This window comes from Punica granatum, chromosome 6, assembly GCF_007655135.1.
Source record: "Punica granatum isolate Tunisia-2019 chromosome 6, ASM765513v2, whole genome shotgun sequence".
NCBI classification, from domain to species: Eukaryota; Viridiplantae; Streptophyta; class Magnoliopsida; order Myrtales; family Lythraceae; genus Punica; species Punica granatum.
In genome coordinates, this window is record NC_045132.1 from 18,916,799 (window position 1) to 18,930,516 (window position 13,718).

The 13,718-nt window shown below is 38.6% G+C and overlaps 2 protein-coding genes across 4 annotated transcripts; both read left to right on the forward strand.

Moving 5' to 3' along the window:
- Nucleotides 1–1,543: 1,543 nt before the first annotated feature.
- Nucleotides 1,544–5,696, forward strand: LOC116211784 (auxin efflux carrier component 3-like). Of its 3 annotated transcripts, XM_031546298.1 has the most exons (7): nucleotides 1,547–2,127; nucleotides 2,257–2,909; nucleotides 3,004–3,289; nucleotides 3,464–3,549; nucleotides 4,650–4,807; nucleotides 4,915–4,991; nucleotides 5,106–5,696. In XM_031546298.1, exons 1-7 carry the CDS (start codon nucleotides 1,697–1,699, stop codon nucleotides 5,170–5,172), a joined length of 1,758 nt encoding a protein of 585 aa, XP_031402158.1. In that variant the 5' UTR covers nucleotides 1,547–1,696; the 3' UTR covers nucleotides 5,173–5,696. The 3 variants fall into 3 exon arrangements, with proteins under 3 accessions (XP_031402159.1, XP_031402158.1, XP_031402157.1); XM_031546297.1 differs by having other exon boundaries at nucleotides 1,547–2,909; XM_031546299.1 differs by lacking the exons at nucleotides 4,915–4,991; nucleotides 5,106–5,696 and having other exon boundaries at nucleotides 1,544–2,909; nucleotides 4,556–4,690.
- Nucleotides 5,697–11,222: 5,526 nt separating this feature from the next.
- Nucleotides 11,223–13,022, forward strand: LOC116210529 (probable aquaporin NIP-type). The gene is made up of 5 exons (XM_031544411.1): nucleotides 11,223–11,607; nucleotides 11,700–11,924; nucleotides 12,046–12,243; nucleotides 12,333–12,394; nucleotides 12,501–13,022. Exons 1-5 carry the CDS (start codon nucleotides 11,506–11,508, stop codon nucleotides 12,724–12,726), a joined length of 813 nt encoding a protein of 270 aa, XP_031400271.1. The 5' UTR covers nucleotides 11,223–11,505; the 3' UTR covers nucleotides 12,727–13,022.
- Nucleotides 13,023–13,718: the final 696 nt, after the last annotated feature.

Sequence of the window (13,718 nt, forward strand, 5' to 3'; positions counted from 1 at the left end):
AAGGGGGATAGGGTTAAGCCCATATTTTAAAATCATCAATGGTGCATCTTGACTTAATGCTCGGTACAATGCTGAGTATTGAGTTCAATGAGGCAAAGCCTGTCATATAGATGATTTTAAGCACTATAATATTTTGAAAGATATCCATCCCAATCAAAGTGCTTGGTTTTTCCGTAATGAAAGGGAAGGTTGAGCAAAATGCTCTTAATGGACCTAACGGGGCACTTCTGATAGAGTCCACCTATGTAAGTGTGAAGTGGCGTCGCTTCGTGTGAAGTGGCGTCGCTTCGAACTAGGGCTTAGCTCTCAGTTTACGAAAAGGATACAGACACATGGCCTTTAAAGTGTCAATATAATTATGAGCACTTGGAGGTGTAGTAATCTCGCGAGTGATTGATTACGAGACTAGTTAGAAAGGATCGCTGGTTCAAAGCTTACCTACCATGCCATTCAGATTAGTTTGAGCATGAATTCACTAAGTGGAGGTTCAATCAAAAGACACCTGCATTTATGCATGAGATTCCAGGATTACTGAAGGTTTGAAAATGGTAGGGAAATTTTCAAACTTCGTTAATTTGAAGTAGTCCCACAATTATTATAATATTAGAAAAGTAGGGAAAATGTGTAAATAATAAAAGTTATGGTACCAAGTTGTGAGAGATGGGTTTTTTTACAACAAAATGTGCCTAGAAAGACAGTTAAATAACTACTTATATCCTTTCAAACGTAAAGTCATCTCTCTTTACCCGAAGGGGCATCTACATTGAACACATGCAGATGTTAACAGGACCACTAAATCTCACTCTAAGTCTTCCGCAGCAAATCGAGAACGAGAGCGGTTTTAAAAAGATGCTCTTGCCTCCCCACTTTATATCATCTTTCTAAAACCACTCTCGTTCTCGATTTGCTGCAGAAGACTTAGAGTGAGATTCCGTGGTCCTTTTAACATCTGCATGTGTTCAAGGATTGAGTTCGTCAATGCAAGACGCAATTGATCATCGGCTTCTTTGTATCTTGGAGGTTTATTAGTAGAGATCCCGATTGCACACTATTGGTGGAGGCGAATAAAGCCTTAAGGAAAGCGATTACATGCCTAGAAGCCATCTCTCCTATTTGTTCATTTTCGCCAACCTTGAGATCCCACACCAACATTTGCTCTCACTTATGCCGATCGGGTACCTTCGAGCGGCATCAAAAAGCTTCTCTTTGGAGATTTTATTGGAACCTCTATACCCCATTTTGGAGGATCTTCAGGAAGCAATCTCATGAGTAGCCTGATGAAAAATGGCCATAAGGTCACTCCTAAACAACCCGGGCAGATTGTCTTCCATATTTAGTGGACAAGACCGATTACATATAGTTGATTCCAGAAATCGGGGAAGACCCACATTTCTTTTCGTATCACTCATAGTCATATATTTTGTGCAGTAAGATCGATTTAATTCATTAAATGGAGCATCCGATGCGACCAATACTAAAATTATATCGAAGCACTGGGACCCATGTTAAAGTTATCAAGGCAGAGAAAACAGAACTGTCTTCCTTCCAGCTCCCACAGTTCATTGCCAAACTCTTTCCTTTTCATATAAACACTCGCTAATGCCCCAAATTACAATTCCTCTCCCACAACAAATCTAACGTACATCCTCAAGAACATCAATCAAATCCAATCCTCTCGCGCAAAGTCCTCATAGCCATGATCACGTGGCACGACCTATACACTGTCCTGACTGCGGTGGTGCCGCTCTATGTGGCCATGATCCTGGCGTACGGCTCGGTCCGGTGGTGGGGAATCTTTTCCCCTGACCAGTGCTCTGGCATCAACCGCTTCGTGGCCATCTTTGCTGTCCCACTCCTCTCGTTCCACTTCATATCCCAGAACGATCCTTACACTATGAACTACCGGTTCATCGCCGCCGACACCCTGCAGAAGCTCGTGATGCTCGTCTTCCTCTTCCTCTGGGCCTGCTTCTCCCGGGCTGGGAGCCTTGACTGGGCCATTACGATCTTCTCCCTTTCGACCCTCCCCAACACCCTCGTCATGGGGATCCCGTTGCTCATTGCCATGTATGGCACCTACGCAGGCAGCCTGATGGTCCAGGTCGTCGTGCTGCAGTGTATAATCTGGTACACTCTTCTTCTCTTTCTCTTCGAATACCGCGGCGCCAGGATGCTGATCATGGAGCAGTTCCCCGAGTCCGCAGCCGCTATAGTCTCCTTCAAGGTCGAGTCCGATGTTGTGTCCCTTGACGGCAGGGAATATCTGGAGACGGATGCCGAGGTCAGGGAGGACGGAAAGCTCCATGTCACAGTGAGGAAATCCATCTGTGCCAGCTCGAGACGGTCATATGGCCTAGGCCCAAGAACGTCGTTCTCAGGCCTGACACCCCGCCCATCGAACCTCACTGGCGTCGAGATTTATAGCCTCAGCTCGTCGAGGAATCTGACCCCTAGAGGGTCCAACTTCAACAATTCTGACTTCTACTCCATGGGGGGCGGGGTACCTTCGAGGCTCTCTAACTTTGGTTCGTCCACAACCCCAAGGCCCTCGAGCTTCGATGAGAACTGTACTTCTCCGAGGTTTGGGTTTTACTCTGCCCAACCGGGGCCAACATCGCACCCGGGCCTGAGCCCTGATATATCTACTGCCACCGCCAAGGTCAGCAAAAACCACCACCAGCACCAGCCACTGCAACCGTCTGTGAACAGCGGCAAGGCCAATTATGATGCCAAGGAGCTGCACATGTTCGTGTGGAGCTCGAGTGCTTCACCAGTGTCGGAGGGTGGTGGGCTCCATGTGTTCGGCGGGTCCGAAGTCAGCCCATTGGAGCAATCTGGTCGGGCCGATCAAGGTGCCAAGGAGATTAGGATGATCGTTAATGACAATCCTCCTAATGGTGACAGCAAAAGTACGGATTATGAATAAAATTTCAATTGAGTGATTGATAATTGTTTGGTAATTAGGATTAAACGACTCCCATTTCTGTTTCTACTGATGCGAAGATGCTCCGGAAACTGCTGGGTGCGATGCTGAGGACATCAGCTTTGTGAGCAAACTGGAGGCAGAGGATGATGTTGGGGAAAGGAAGCACGGCCACGCTAATGGACTCAACAAGCTGGTTGCCGACTCCATCGCTGGACCACACCCTGAACCCGGCGCCAGAAAGCAAATGCCACCAACGAGTGTCATGACCAGGCTGATCTTGATCATGGTTTGGCGGAAGCTCATCCGCAACCCCAACACTTACTCCAGCCTGATTGGCGTTGCTTGGTCCCTCATTGCTTTCCGGTAAGAATACGATTGATGCAACATCGTGTGCCTCATCGTACAAACAAAACAATGTGATGAACATAACCAGAGTTACTGTTAATAGTTCGTATTAAACTGTTTAAAATGACATGAGATTGTTCGATGACTATTTGGATAATGTTGATTTTTTGGGGTCTAATAATTTTTTGCCAGGTGGCATGTGGGGATGCCCAAAATAGTAGAGAAGTCAATCTCCATACTGTCAGATGCTGGCTTGGGGATGGCAATGTTCAGCTTAGGTGAGTATACTCAATCAAAATCAGTATTTGGAAGTTCTTTTGGGACAAAGGCTCTTGAGTATAATTGAATACTGTCTCCTCTTCCTTTTAATTTATTCACTGAATATCAGTCATATATGAGTACAATGGAAAGACCTCCCATGATGCTTGTGGACGTAGGTCATATAAATTAATGAATGTGGTCCACAAACAAACACCAATGTGTGCATGGAAATCATTGGACAATGACATGTTCATATGCATGCACTATGTTCCTTTAACTTCCAGCCGTTGCTTTTATCATTCGATCTTTCATGGTTGATCGAGGGTACAAATTCTCCATGTCGAATAGGATCTTACGGATCACATGGTTGATTGATGCTTATGTCTACTCACGTCCATTTCAGATGTAGTATTAGCAAAAGAGGTTTCAAAGGGTCTGTAATTGAAGTTAATCCCTTTTTCCTACGGTTAAACTAAAAATGGGACACTGACTTCACTAATCCAAAGTAAAGCAATTTGGTGAAACTGGAATATGTGCTTGATCGAAAAGACCTGGGTTATGGAAGTATGGAAGCTAGCAAGGTATGCTGGTGGGCATACTCAACAGGGGATTGTGCATGTAAGCCGACTCCTGCTGACCTTCCGCGCTTTGGTGATAGATCGCTCTCCATGAGGGTAATCAAGTCGGTCAAAGCAATCGGAACAAGGGATGATTAATTATTATCAATTCGATTTATTTTCTTTTTTCAAAGGAAAAGATGGAAAGGGACCTACCCCCGACAAGGTGGGGTTAGGCCTCATAATCTCAAGTAGAAGTCGGAGGGTCGGTGAGTATCAGTTGGGGGTTAGAGATGCCATATTGCATGTCAAGTTCAGTGGAAGCAGTTAGAGATTGATCATGATAACGTTATAATGACTGATAAGACATGCAGTGTAAATTCATGTGCTAATAATTCATGTATTTAGTTTCGGTATTAGGGGCTGCAATGCTCATAATCGAATTATCTTTGGATCATTGATTCAGGAAACCAAACTATTCCGGTCGGTTTTTATGTCTACCGCAATAAATTCCCAGAGTTAAAAGGAGTGTAATCCCTATCAGCGATATACGCATGCAGGTATATTCATGGCCCTCCAGCCGAAGATAATCGCCTGTGGGAATTCCGTTGCCGCATTTACAATGGCTGTGAGGTTCCTAACCGGTCCAGCAGTGATGGCCGCTGCTTCCATCGCCATCGGCTTACGCGGAACCCTCCTTCACATAGCCATTGTTCAAGTACGTATGCATTCATCTCTCATCACCCAAACATCTAAATAAACATGCTGAAAGTTCTTGATTAGACATGGTCCCTAATTTATTTTCCTTGGGTTAATTTATTATAGGCTGCACTTCCACAAGGAATCGTCCCTTTCGTGTTCGCCAAAGAATACAACGTTCATCCGGCCATTCTCAGCACCGGGTGAGTATACAAAGAATTTCACTGAACATCAAAATCGATATATGCGATACATATTTGGGCAAAATTTATTAGATTGATGAATGACGATGCTTTTTATCTTTATGATTCTCGTAGGGTGATTTTCGGGATGTTGATAGCCCTTCCAATCACTCTAGTGTATTACATTCTACTCGGGCTGTAAACTCCCCTCCCCGCAATGTATCCAAACACACGCAAGACAAGTGCGTGGATCGAACTTTTTTCGGGGGGCAAAACATCGAGTTATAGTGGTTTCTTCACTGGAATTAAGATCGATGACCTAAATTACGCGAGGAGTTTCTGGAGCCTTCAGGGACAATTACGCGACATTGTTTATCCAAGACCATGAGCAGTTTGGGAGATGTGAAATTTGACTAAGGAAGATTCCCATGATACGAGGGTTGATGCCTCCATTAGAAGACAAAGTCACTTGTAATTTTTTTAATGTGATTTTTGGGGGGACAGAGATGCCTCGTCTGCTCAGAGGAGACATGCAAGAGGAAATGATGGCTATATTACAGAGTTTGAAGATATGATTGCCGAAATTGAAAACATAAATATATTGTGTGGGTCAACAAATTTAATCACCTTTTTAATTCATGTTTTCGTGTGCAAATTAATTGCATTTGAATGCTCAAACTCTTTCTTTGCTTTTGTGTCTTAATTTAGTGCTAATCCTTTTGGGCTTTCTTGAAGATCGTCGGGCAATTATTTGGTATCTTGTCGTGCCTTCTACTTGAAAAAGGGGGTCAAAAGATCGTGTTATCTTGTTTGTTGATTAAAAGGACTATTTCAATTAAAAATACCATATAATGCAGTGACGTACGATCTCGTTTGATGATCAACATGTCTCAAATTTAATACTTCGGTGAGATTATTCATGTCCTTTATTAGATATATTTAGGATTTTTCATTTTGCTTACAAAGGAGGCCTTGAGCCTAATACAATGAATAAAATTTTCATTTTATTATACTATATTCATGGTTTCCATGATAAAAAAAAAAAGAGAAACCATTTCAACCCAAAAAATACAGAGTTTGCTTGGATAGCCCTTTCCCTTCGTTTCTCTCGATCCAAATGGATGGTAGAAGGACGATATAATTTTAGGGATTCCTTCCCTAATAATTAAAAGGACGATATAATTTTTCAACCGAAAAAAAGACGATAATTTTATCGTCAAGTGCCACTAAGAAAATAACGTGGCTTTATCTTATTTTATCTTTCATACTATTAATGCCCAAGCTTTTCCTTTTTTTTTTTTCTTTTTTGAAAAAACTATATGAACACTTGTGCGTTACAGGGAACTAAAAAATAATTTTTTTAAAACTATTTTGGTAGAGAAAAATGTTATAAATCAATGGGTCTAGAGATATATGGCTAACTAAATTACTTTTTTTTTTCTTTCGACTTTGTGTATTTCATATATTAATTTAAGTTAATCTTTTACCTCATTTCACTTCAAATATGTATACAAAGAGTTCAATATTGATTAAGTAATTATTTAAATTCGGTTTTGTTACCGTGTATATGATACCATTTAAACTATATATATATATATATATATATATATATAATATACTTTTGAAATTATAGATCACACAATTAACATGATTTTATACTATGAATTAAGAGAACATAATAGGAATCACTATATATGGATTATTTTATTCTTAACCTCAAATCAGTAAATAACGTTATACCGTACATATTTAATAATATTCTTATAATCTAATTTTTTGGAGATAAGATATATATATATATTAATTATTTCCTTGTAATTAATTAAAAATTCCTTTCCTTTATATTATAATATTTTACTATAATATCTATATATAGTATAAACACAAACAACATTGGCCAGAAAAAATGAAGAACAAAACAAAATCTACTTAAATTAAAATAATATTGTATATTCTAGTATGCATTCACTTGCCTTAATAGTAAATAAGAAAATACTGTGAATATAAAGGACAAACTATATAAGTATATTATCTCGATAAAGAATAGAAAAATTTCCTTAATACAGATAATGATGACATGGTAATGCGAGAAAACTTTGTTTCTTATGCGGCGACATGAAAATTCAGCTCGTGTTTTGTTTATATATATATATATATATTTATATATATTGGGGTGTGGAATATGGATGACACCGTTATTTGATCGGCATAATTACCTTCACCAAAGTAGAGCCTCTCCTCTCAAGACGCTAGTGGTAACCACCCGAGTTCATTTGGATCCTCCTACAGATTTTTCCGGCACATGCAACAGACAATTAATCTTAAGAGAATTGTGGTTCTATAAGAGGCAACTCTCGAGGAGGGTAGGACAATTTTCCTAAACTGTTACCACACCAGGCCACCGGACCTTAGTGGTATGTCCAAGCTATACTTATGGTACGTTTGGTTCGCAGGAATGAAATTGATGCAAAATAAAATAAACAAGGATTAGAATTGAGAGGAAATATAATTGAAATTTTGATTAAATTCAATTTGTTTGGTTGGAGAGAATAAAAAAATAGCGAAAATCGAAAATACACAATGAAAAGATAGAAATACCCCTCTTCATATTAGATGACAAAAAATAAAGAAAATAATACACAGCTGAAATAATATATTAAATAAAAATAAAGATATTGTTTATCTTCTTCGTAAAGAGGAGGAACAGTACTTTCTTCACCATGTGCGAGGTAGTAAGCCAGAGCTAGAGATCGCAATCCTAGGCCTACTCTCAGTGACAACCTTCTTCCATCATCATCTTCATTCGGTATCTGTACCGGGCGACGACAAGTTCCATAATTGAGGGCATTAAGAAGATCAGAAAGTCAGTCCCCCCTCCCCCCTTTCCCACTCAAATCCTGACCCTGCTCCTCCGCCAATGGCGACCTCCGCCGTCGCCTCTCGTCCCTCTCCCTCGAGATCCAAATTGCACCCTCCCTCTCTACATTGGCCGTCTTCTCATTAGGCCTGGGATCGCGAGACCTGGGTTCATCCCCCGATCTTGTTCTCCTAGGTCAAATATGACTTCCTGAGTTCGGATCTGGCAGCTTCGTGCCTTGAGACCGGCCATGAATGATGGAAGCCTTCGTTAGAGGTGGAGCTCGAGAGGCAGCGACAGTGGAGCAAAGTTGGCGGGGGAGGACTGAGCTGAGGGCAAGATAGTGATTATCCTCTAGAATCACTATTCCCATTCCAGATGCAAACAAATGCGGGAATTTTTATTCCGACCAGAATAGTCTCAAAAGGATTAAGAATTCCACCGAACCAAACATAACCTTATTGCAAAAGTTGTTAAGACTGAATTGAACGTGGGTCTTTTTCCTATATAGAGCTTGATAATTCTTAGTGCTTCAAAGTGAGTTAAAATTTTTAGAAGCGTTGGTCGTTGAAATCAAAGTTCGATATTAAAAAATTATCAAAGAAATTTTGGATATATATACAATAGAGAGATGAATTTTACTGTCCATGCGGTCTCAATTTTTGTGTTGAATATGGTATCATTCACGATATGAGAGAAAATTATTGTTATAGAAAATAATGTAAAGGGAAAGGCACTATAAGGTGGGAAGTCTATCAAGTATATATGAAAGATGATGTTCCGCTTGATCAAATTTGATCTTTTTAAACCATGATTAGCTGTCTTAATCTAGGATGTTGATCTTGAATAAAGACCTCACAATACCCAAGTAAAATCTAAGGAGAAATGGCTAAATCAGATGAGCTAAGTAGTCTTTGCTAGCTTTTGCCTTTTTAATTCGTACACCTTATGAGGTCATTAATTGGAACAGGATTAGTTGTCAAATTATTCAACCTTTATAATTAATCGAAGATGATGGAAACGACCTCCTTGTCTATACAAATTGATATTCAAGCATAAATAGATTAAACTTTTTGTTGGGATGGACTTATCTCGCTCTTCTCCCCTTTTGGGGGGATTAAAACACAGGGTCGATCAGGGAACAAAAGAAAAGGAGAAATAGAGGCATGGAAAGTCATGCTGATAAAAATTGAATTCACAGCTTTGTCGGGTGCGAGTGGAACACCTTAATTTTCTCACCCTTTTTAGGACTTTTAATTATATGTTAGAACCAATCCTTACAATTGTTGTACAAATCCTTGTCTACATCTCCTTTGACGTAGAGTTAATTTGCTCGAATCCATTTCCACATTATCATTATCTCTTGAATAGGTTTTCATAATTGTGTAAAACAGTAAAAACTGGTCCATCTCACTTAGAAGGCAAGTGGACTAGTTTTTCAAACACTTTATTTTTTCTTTTTGTCTTCTTTATATTATTATAATAATATAATATATAATTCATTTATTTAATTTTCTTTAATATTTTTGGGTCTTACGCCATTGTATTCAAAAGTTCAATGGATTACGATTAATTTAGGTCGAGTGGAGTTGGTCCACTAAAGGGGTAAACCCTTCTCAATAATGAATTTTGTTCATTCACAAGAGTCGAATGCGAAATTTTATTTAAGGGGAACACACTCCAAACCACCCGAATCAAGCAACTTTAGTTACACTTTTTTTTTGTTCATTGTAATTTTGAATCCTTAGTTCATGAATGGTTATACAATGGTGCCAATGGTCATTATGAATTAATTGTTCAGAAAAAGAAAAAAAATCGGGAAAGGACACCCAAAATCATATATATATATATATATATATATATATTCGAAAATTAGCCAATCTTTTTCTTGCTAAATCTTAATAATTGAGGAGTGAAAGTGCATCTGGCATATTATAATGCACATCAAAAAAGAAGAATATGTCTCTTTCATAAAAAATCAATAACATAAATTAACACAAGACTGCAAAACACTAATAGGATTTTTTGTTTTTTCTATTAATGTATTATTTATTTATTTACATTGTTCTTTTTTATTTTTATTTTTTTTATGTATTTTGAAGGCTTTCAAGAAAAAGTCGTGAAAGGACCACACAGTAATATTTTTTTTAAAGTAGTCCTCAATTTTTAGTTTGTAAAATCTTATTATTAGAAGAGTGAAAGTGCATCTTTCGTAACAAAAATCAACTAGATAAATTTGTAAAAGATAGCAATAGTGTATTTCACTTGATTTTTTAGAGTCAATATGTTCATTAAAAAAATCAGTTGAGTGTCAATAGAAAAGTTTAAAAACTTCATAAATTATGATATGATATGATTGTCGCAAAACTTTTCTCACGTAGCATCGCGCGGGGTTCCAACAACTAGTACATATCAAAGCAAAAAGAAAACCTCTCCTTGGAAACTAGAAAATACTAGGCTTAGATCTGGGGGATTCTATGGTGCAATCAATCAAATTGGTTGCACCATACAACCATGAAAATTACTAAAAATTTAAGTAAAATGTATATATTTTACTAAAAGGTTAAGTAAAACTCTTTAAGCTATGTGTAAAATGACTTTAAAATTTATGTAACTTACATTGGAAGTTGTGTAATTTATTTTGAAATGTGTGTAAAATGACTTCAAAATTTATTTACTTTGATTTTGAAGTAATTTATTTTGATTGTATCATGCAACCGTAGGTCCACATGCATGGGTACGACAAAAAAAAGAATAAAAATTTAATTGATTCAATATTTATAAAGAAATTAGAGTTTTTGTAAGATTGTTTTTAATTAATGTTTATATGATATTTGAAAATATTTTTAAAAAGTACTTAATATTTAATCACGATCAAAAAATTTGCTCCGTTTCTTCAGTATATTAATCAATGATGATTATTATGGCCAAAAGCCACTTAATTACAAGGTGAACCCACTAATGAAGATCGAATTCAAGACTTCTTGATTTTAAATTGACAACATGTTCTACTGTACTAAAATCCCTTCTTCTAAAACCCCTCCCTTTCATTTTTACAGCAATGGAAGTTTTGTTTCGCAACAACCTCGAAAATCTATTTTAATAGCCTATAATAGATTGTCTAGGAATTCCTGATGAAAACTTGGAAGACCTTCGTAAAGACAAGCTTATCATTTTTTCCCCGATTCTCGTCCATTAGCACCGGGGTGTCAAAACTTTCCTCTCATGTACACTATTAGAACCAATAATCAAAAGTCATGGTGCATGCCACACCGAAGAATTGAAATTTGATTCTTATTTTTTATCACTGAACTTATTGTCCCTGAATATGTAAATACTAACTTAAGTCGATACATAAATTCTATTGTTTTAACGAACTTTAGCCGGTTGAAAGAGTCTTATCACCCCAATTTTCCGAAGAGCTATATCTACTCACTTCTAGGAGTAACTTCATCCTCATTTAGGATCAACCCATCAAAGTAGTAACTAGCATCCACATATTACCCCCAAACCAGCTTAACCACAAATATTACCATCACCAAAATCAACCCACATGGACCCTTAAAAATTCCCAAAAAAGAAAAAAAGAAAAAAGTCTCCACTTAGTTTACATAATCTTTGAAATATTACCCAATAACTCAAATTTGCTGCCCTAGATAGAAGAACCATAGTCCAAGCATGGGAAAGAACAATAAAAGCAAAGAAGCCAACATTGAAGCCTCATCCCAAAGCAATCCCGGCCTCTGTTCCTCCCCTGAGGTTGTAGTTCTCATACAAAAGGTAGAGGAACCACTTTGTTTGTTTCTGATTTTCCGTTGAGACGGCCCCGTTCGATATGATTACGGCTGATAAAATTACGTCACAAATTACAGGTCATAGCAGAGGTGATCGGGACGTACTTTGTGATCTTCGCGGGGTGCGGTTCCGTCGCGGTGAATAAGATATATGGTGGCTCGATTTCGTTCCCAGGAATATCTGTTGTGTGGGGACTGATTGTGATGGTGATGGTTTACTCGGTCGGACACATCTCCGGTGCTCATTTTAACCCGGCGGTCACCATTACTTTTGCTATATTTCGACATTTCCCCTTCAAGCAGGTAAGTTCAACTGAACACATAGGATCAATTGGACTTTCGGTTTCGCAGATCTCAGTCTTTGTCATCATACAATCAATGCATTGAGTCTATAGCTAAGTCTAGCAGCCTTTTCGACTTGCAGGTGCCTTTGTATATAGTTGCGCAATTGATAGGATCCACCCTTGCGAGCGGCACGCTGTGCCTGCTCTTCAATGTGAAACATGATTCGTACTTCGGAACAGTTCCAGTCGGATCCAATCTTCAATCTCTTGTGCTCGAGATCATCATATCCTTCCTCCTAATGTTCGTTATATCCGGGGTTGCAACTGATAACAGATCGGTCAGCATCTATCCCCAAAGACTAGGAGACACTTTTCAGCATTATGTTCTTTCGCACTTCATCACTCATTTCTCAAATTTTTGTCGCAGATCGGAGAGTTGGCTGGAATAGCAGTCGGGATGACAATCACTTTAAACGTGTTTGTTGCCGGGTAACTCAACAAAAACTAATTGATAAATTGAAAACATCATCAATACTACGCAACGGTTACCTAACTCCTCTGGTTTATAATAACTTTACAAATCTTACATGTACAGACCAGTTTCCGGGGCGTCGATGAACCCGGCAAGGAGCATCGGGCCAGCCATCACAGTCCACATATACAAGGGCCTCTGGGTGTACATAGTCGGGCCCATAGTTGGTACCATCCTTGGAGGTTTCGCCTACAACTTGATCAGGTTCACTGACAAACCTCTCCGGGAGTTCACGAACAGCGGATCCTTCCTCAAGAGCATGTCGAGAAGTAACCAGTCTGCGGTCTAAGATCATTGTCGTACTGTGTCCCCACTGATTCAGCCTCCGTACTCTTCCTCGAGAGATCATATAAGTTTCGATGGCGGAATGCATGGTTTCCTAGTATTCATGAAAAGGGGAAGAAGAAAGAAAAGAACAACGCAATAAGAACATGATAACGGGCGGATGAATCAAAGTAACTTTAACTCTGGTTAGCGGCATTTGCGTGTAGGGCCTCACTTATTAGGCTCAAGGGCCTCTATTGTAACCGAAAAACAAGAAAAGAGCAAAGGAATAGTTAATGGGAATTGGAATTAATTTTTTTTTTTTAAACCTTATTACTTCGCTACATGTAAATAGGACTCATTATTAGCAATAAAGATGAAACTATAACTATATTGGTGCGAGGACGTCTGTATTAATCAAATCTTCAGGATGACCTCAATCTTAACTGAATTATTGCATATTCCATAGCAGTCCTTTTACATATCTAATCATATTGTAACGAATCCTCCGAGTAGTTCAACAAAAAATGTCCCGCGATTGCTCCAATCTTTGAAAAGTCTTGGAGATACCGTCCTCCTAGTTGACGATCATCCACTGATCGAAGCCTCGATCACCGCATGTGAGCCATATGTCTAAAACTCCACTGAACATGAGATTTTCCTTTACCACGCCAAATATTTAACCAGATCCGATGAACATTGGCAATCCCAAGCTTGATCAGATGTAATTCTGTATGTTCTGCGACTATAAATGTACTTTGAGCATATGTAAACCGACATGGGATCTCATTAACCTAATTTATGAGAAAAATGAAATTCATTTTGAAAAGAGGTGTACTATAGTGGCGCATGTCTCCGCCAGGTAATCAAGAGGTTCCAAATTCGATACTCGTTGTTGTATTACCCGTGCTCCATATTAGCTATTAGAATATGATTTCTCTTTAATTGTATTAACCGTATGAACTTCCTCTATAACCGAAAAAAAACTTTATTTATTTATTTATGTAGTTTGGGAGT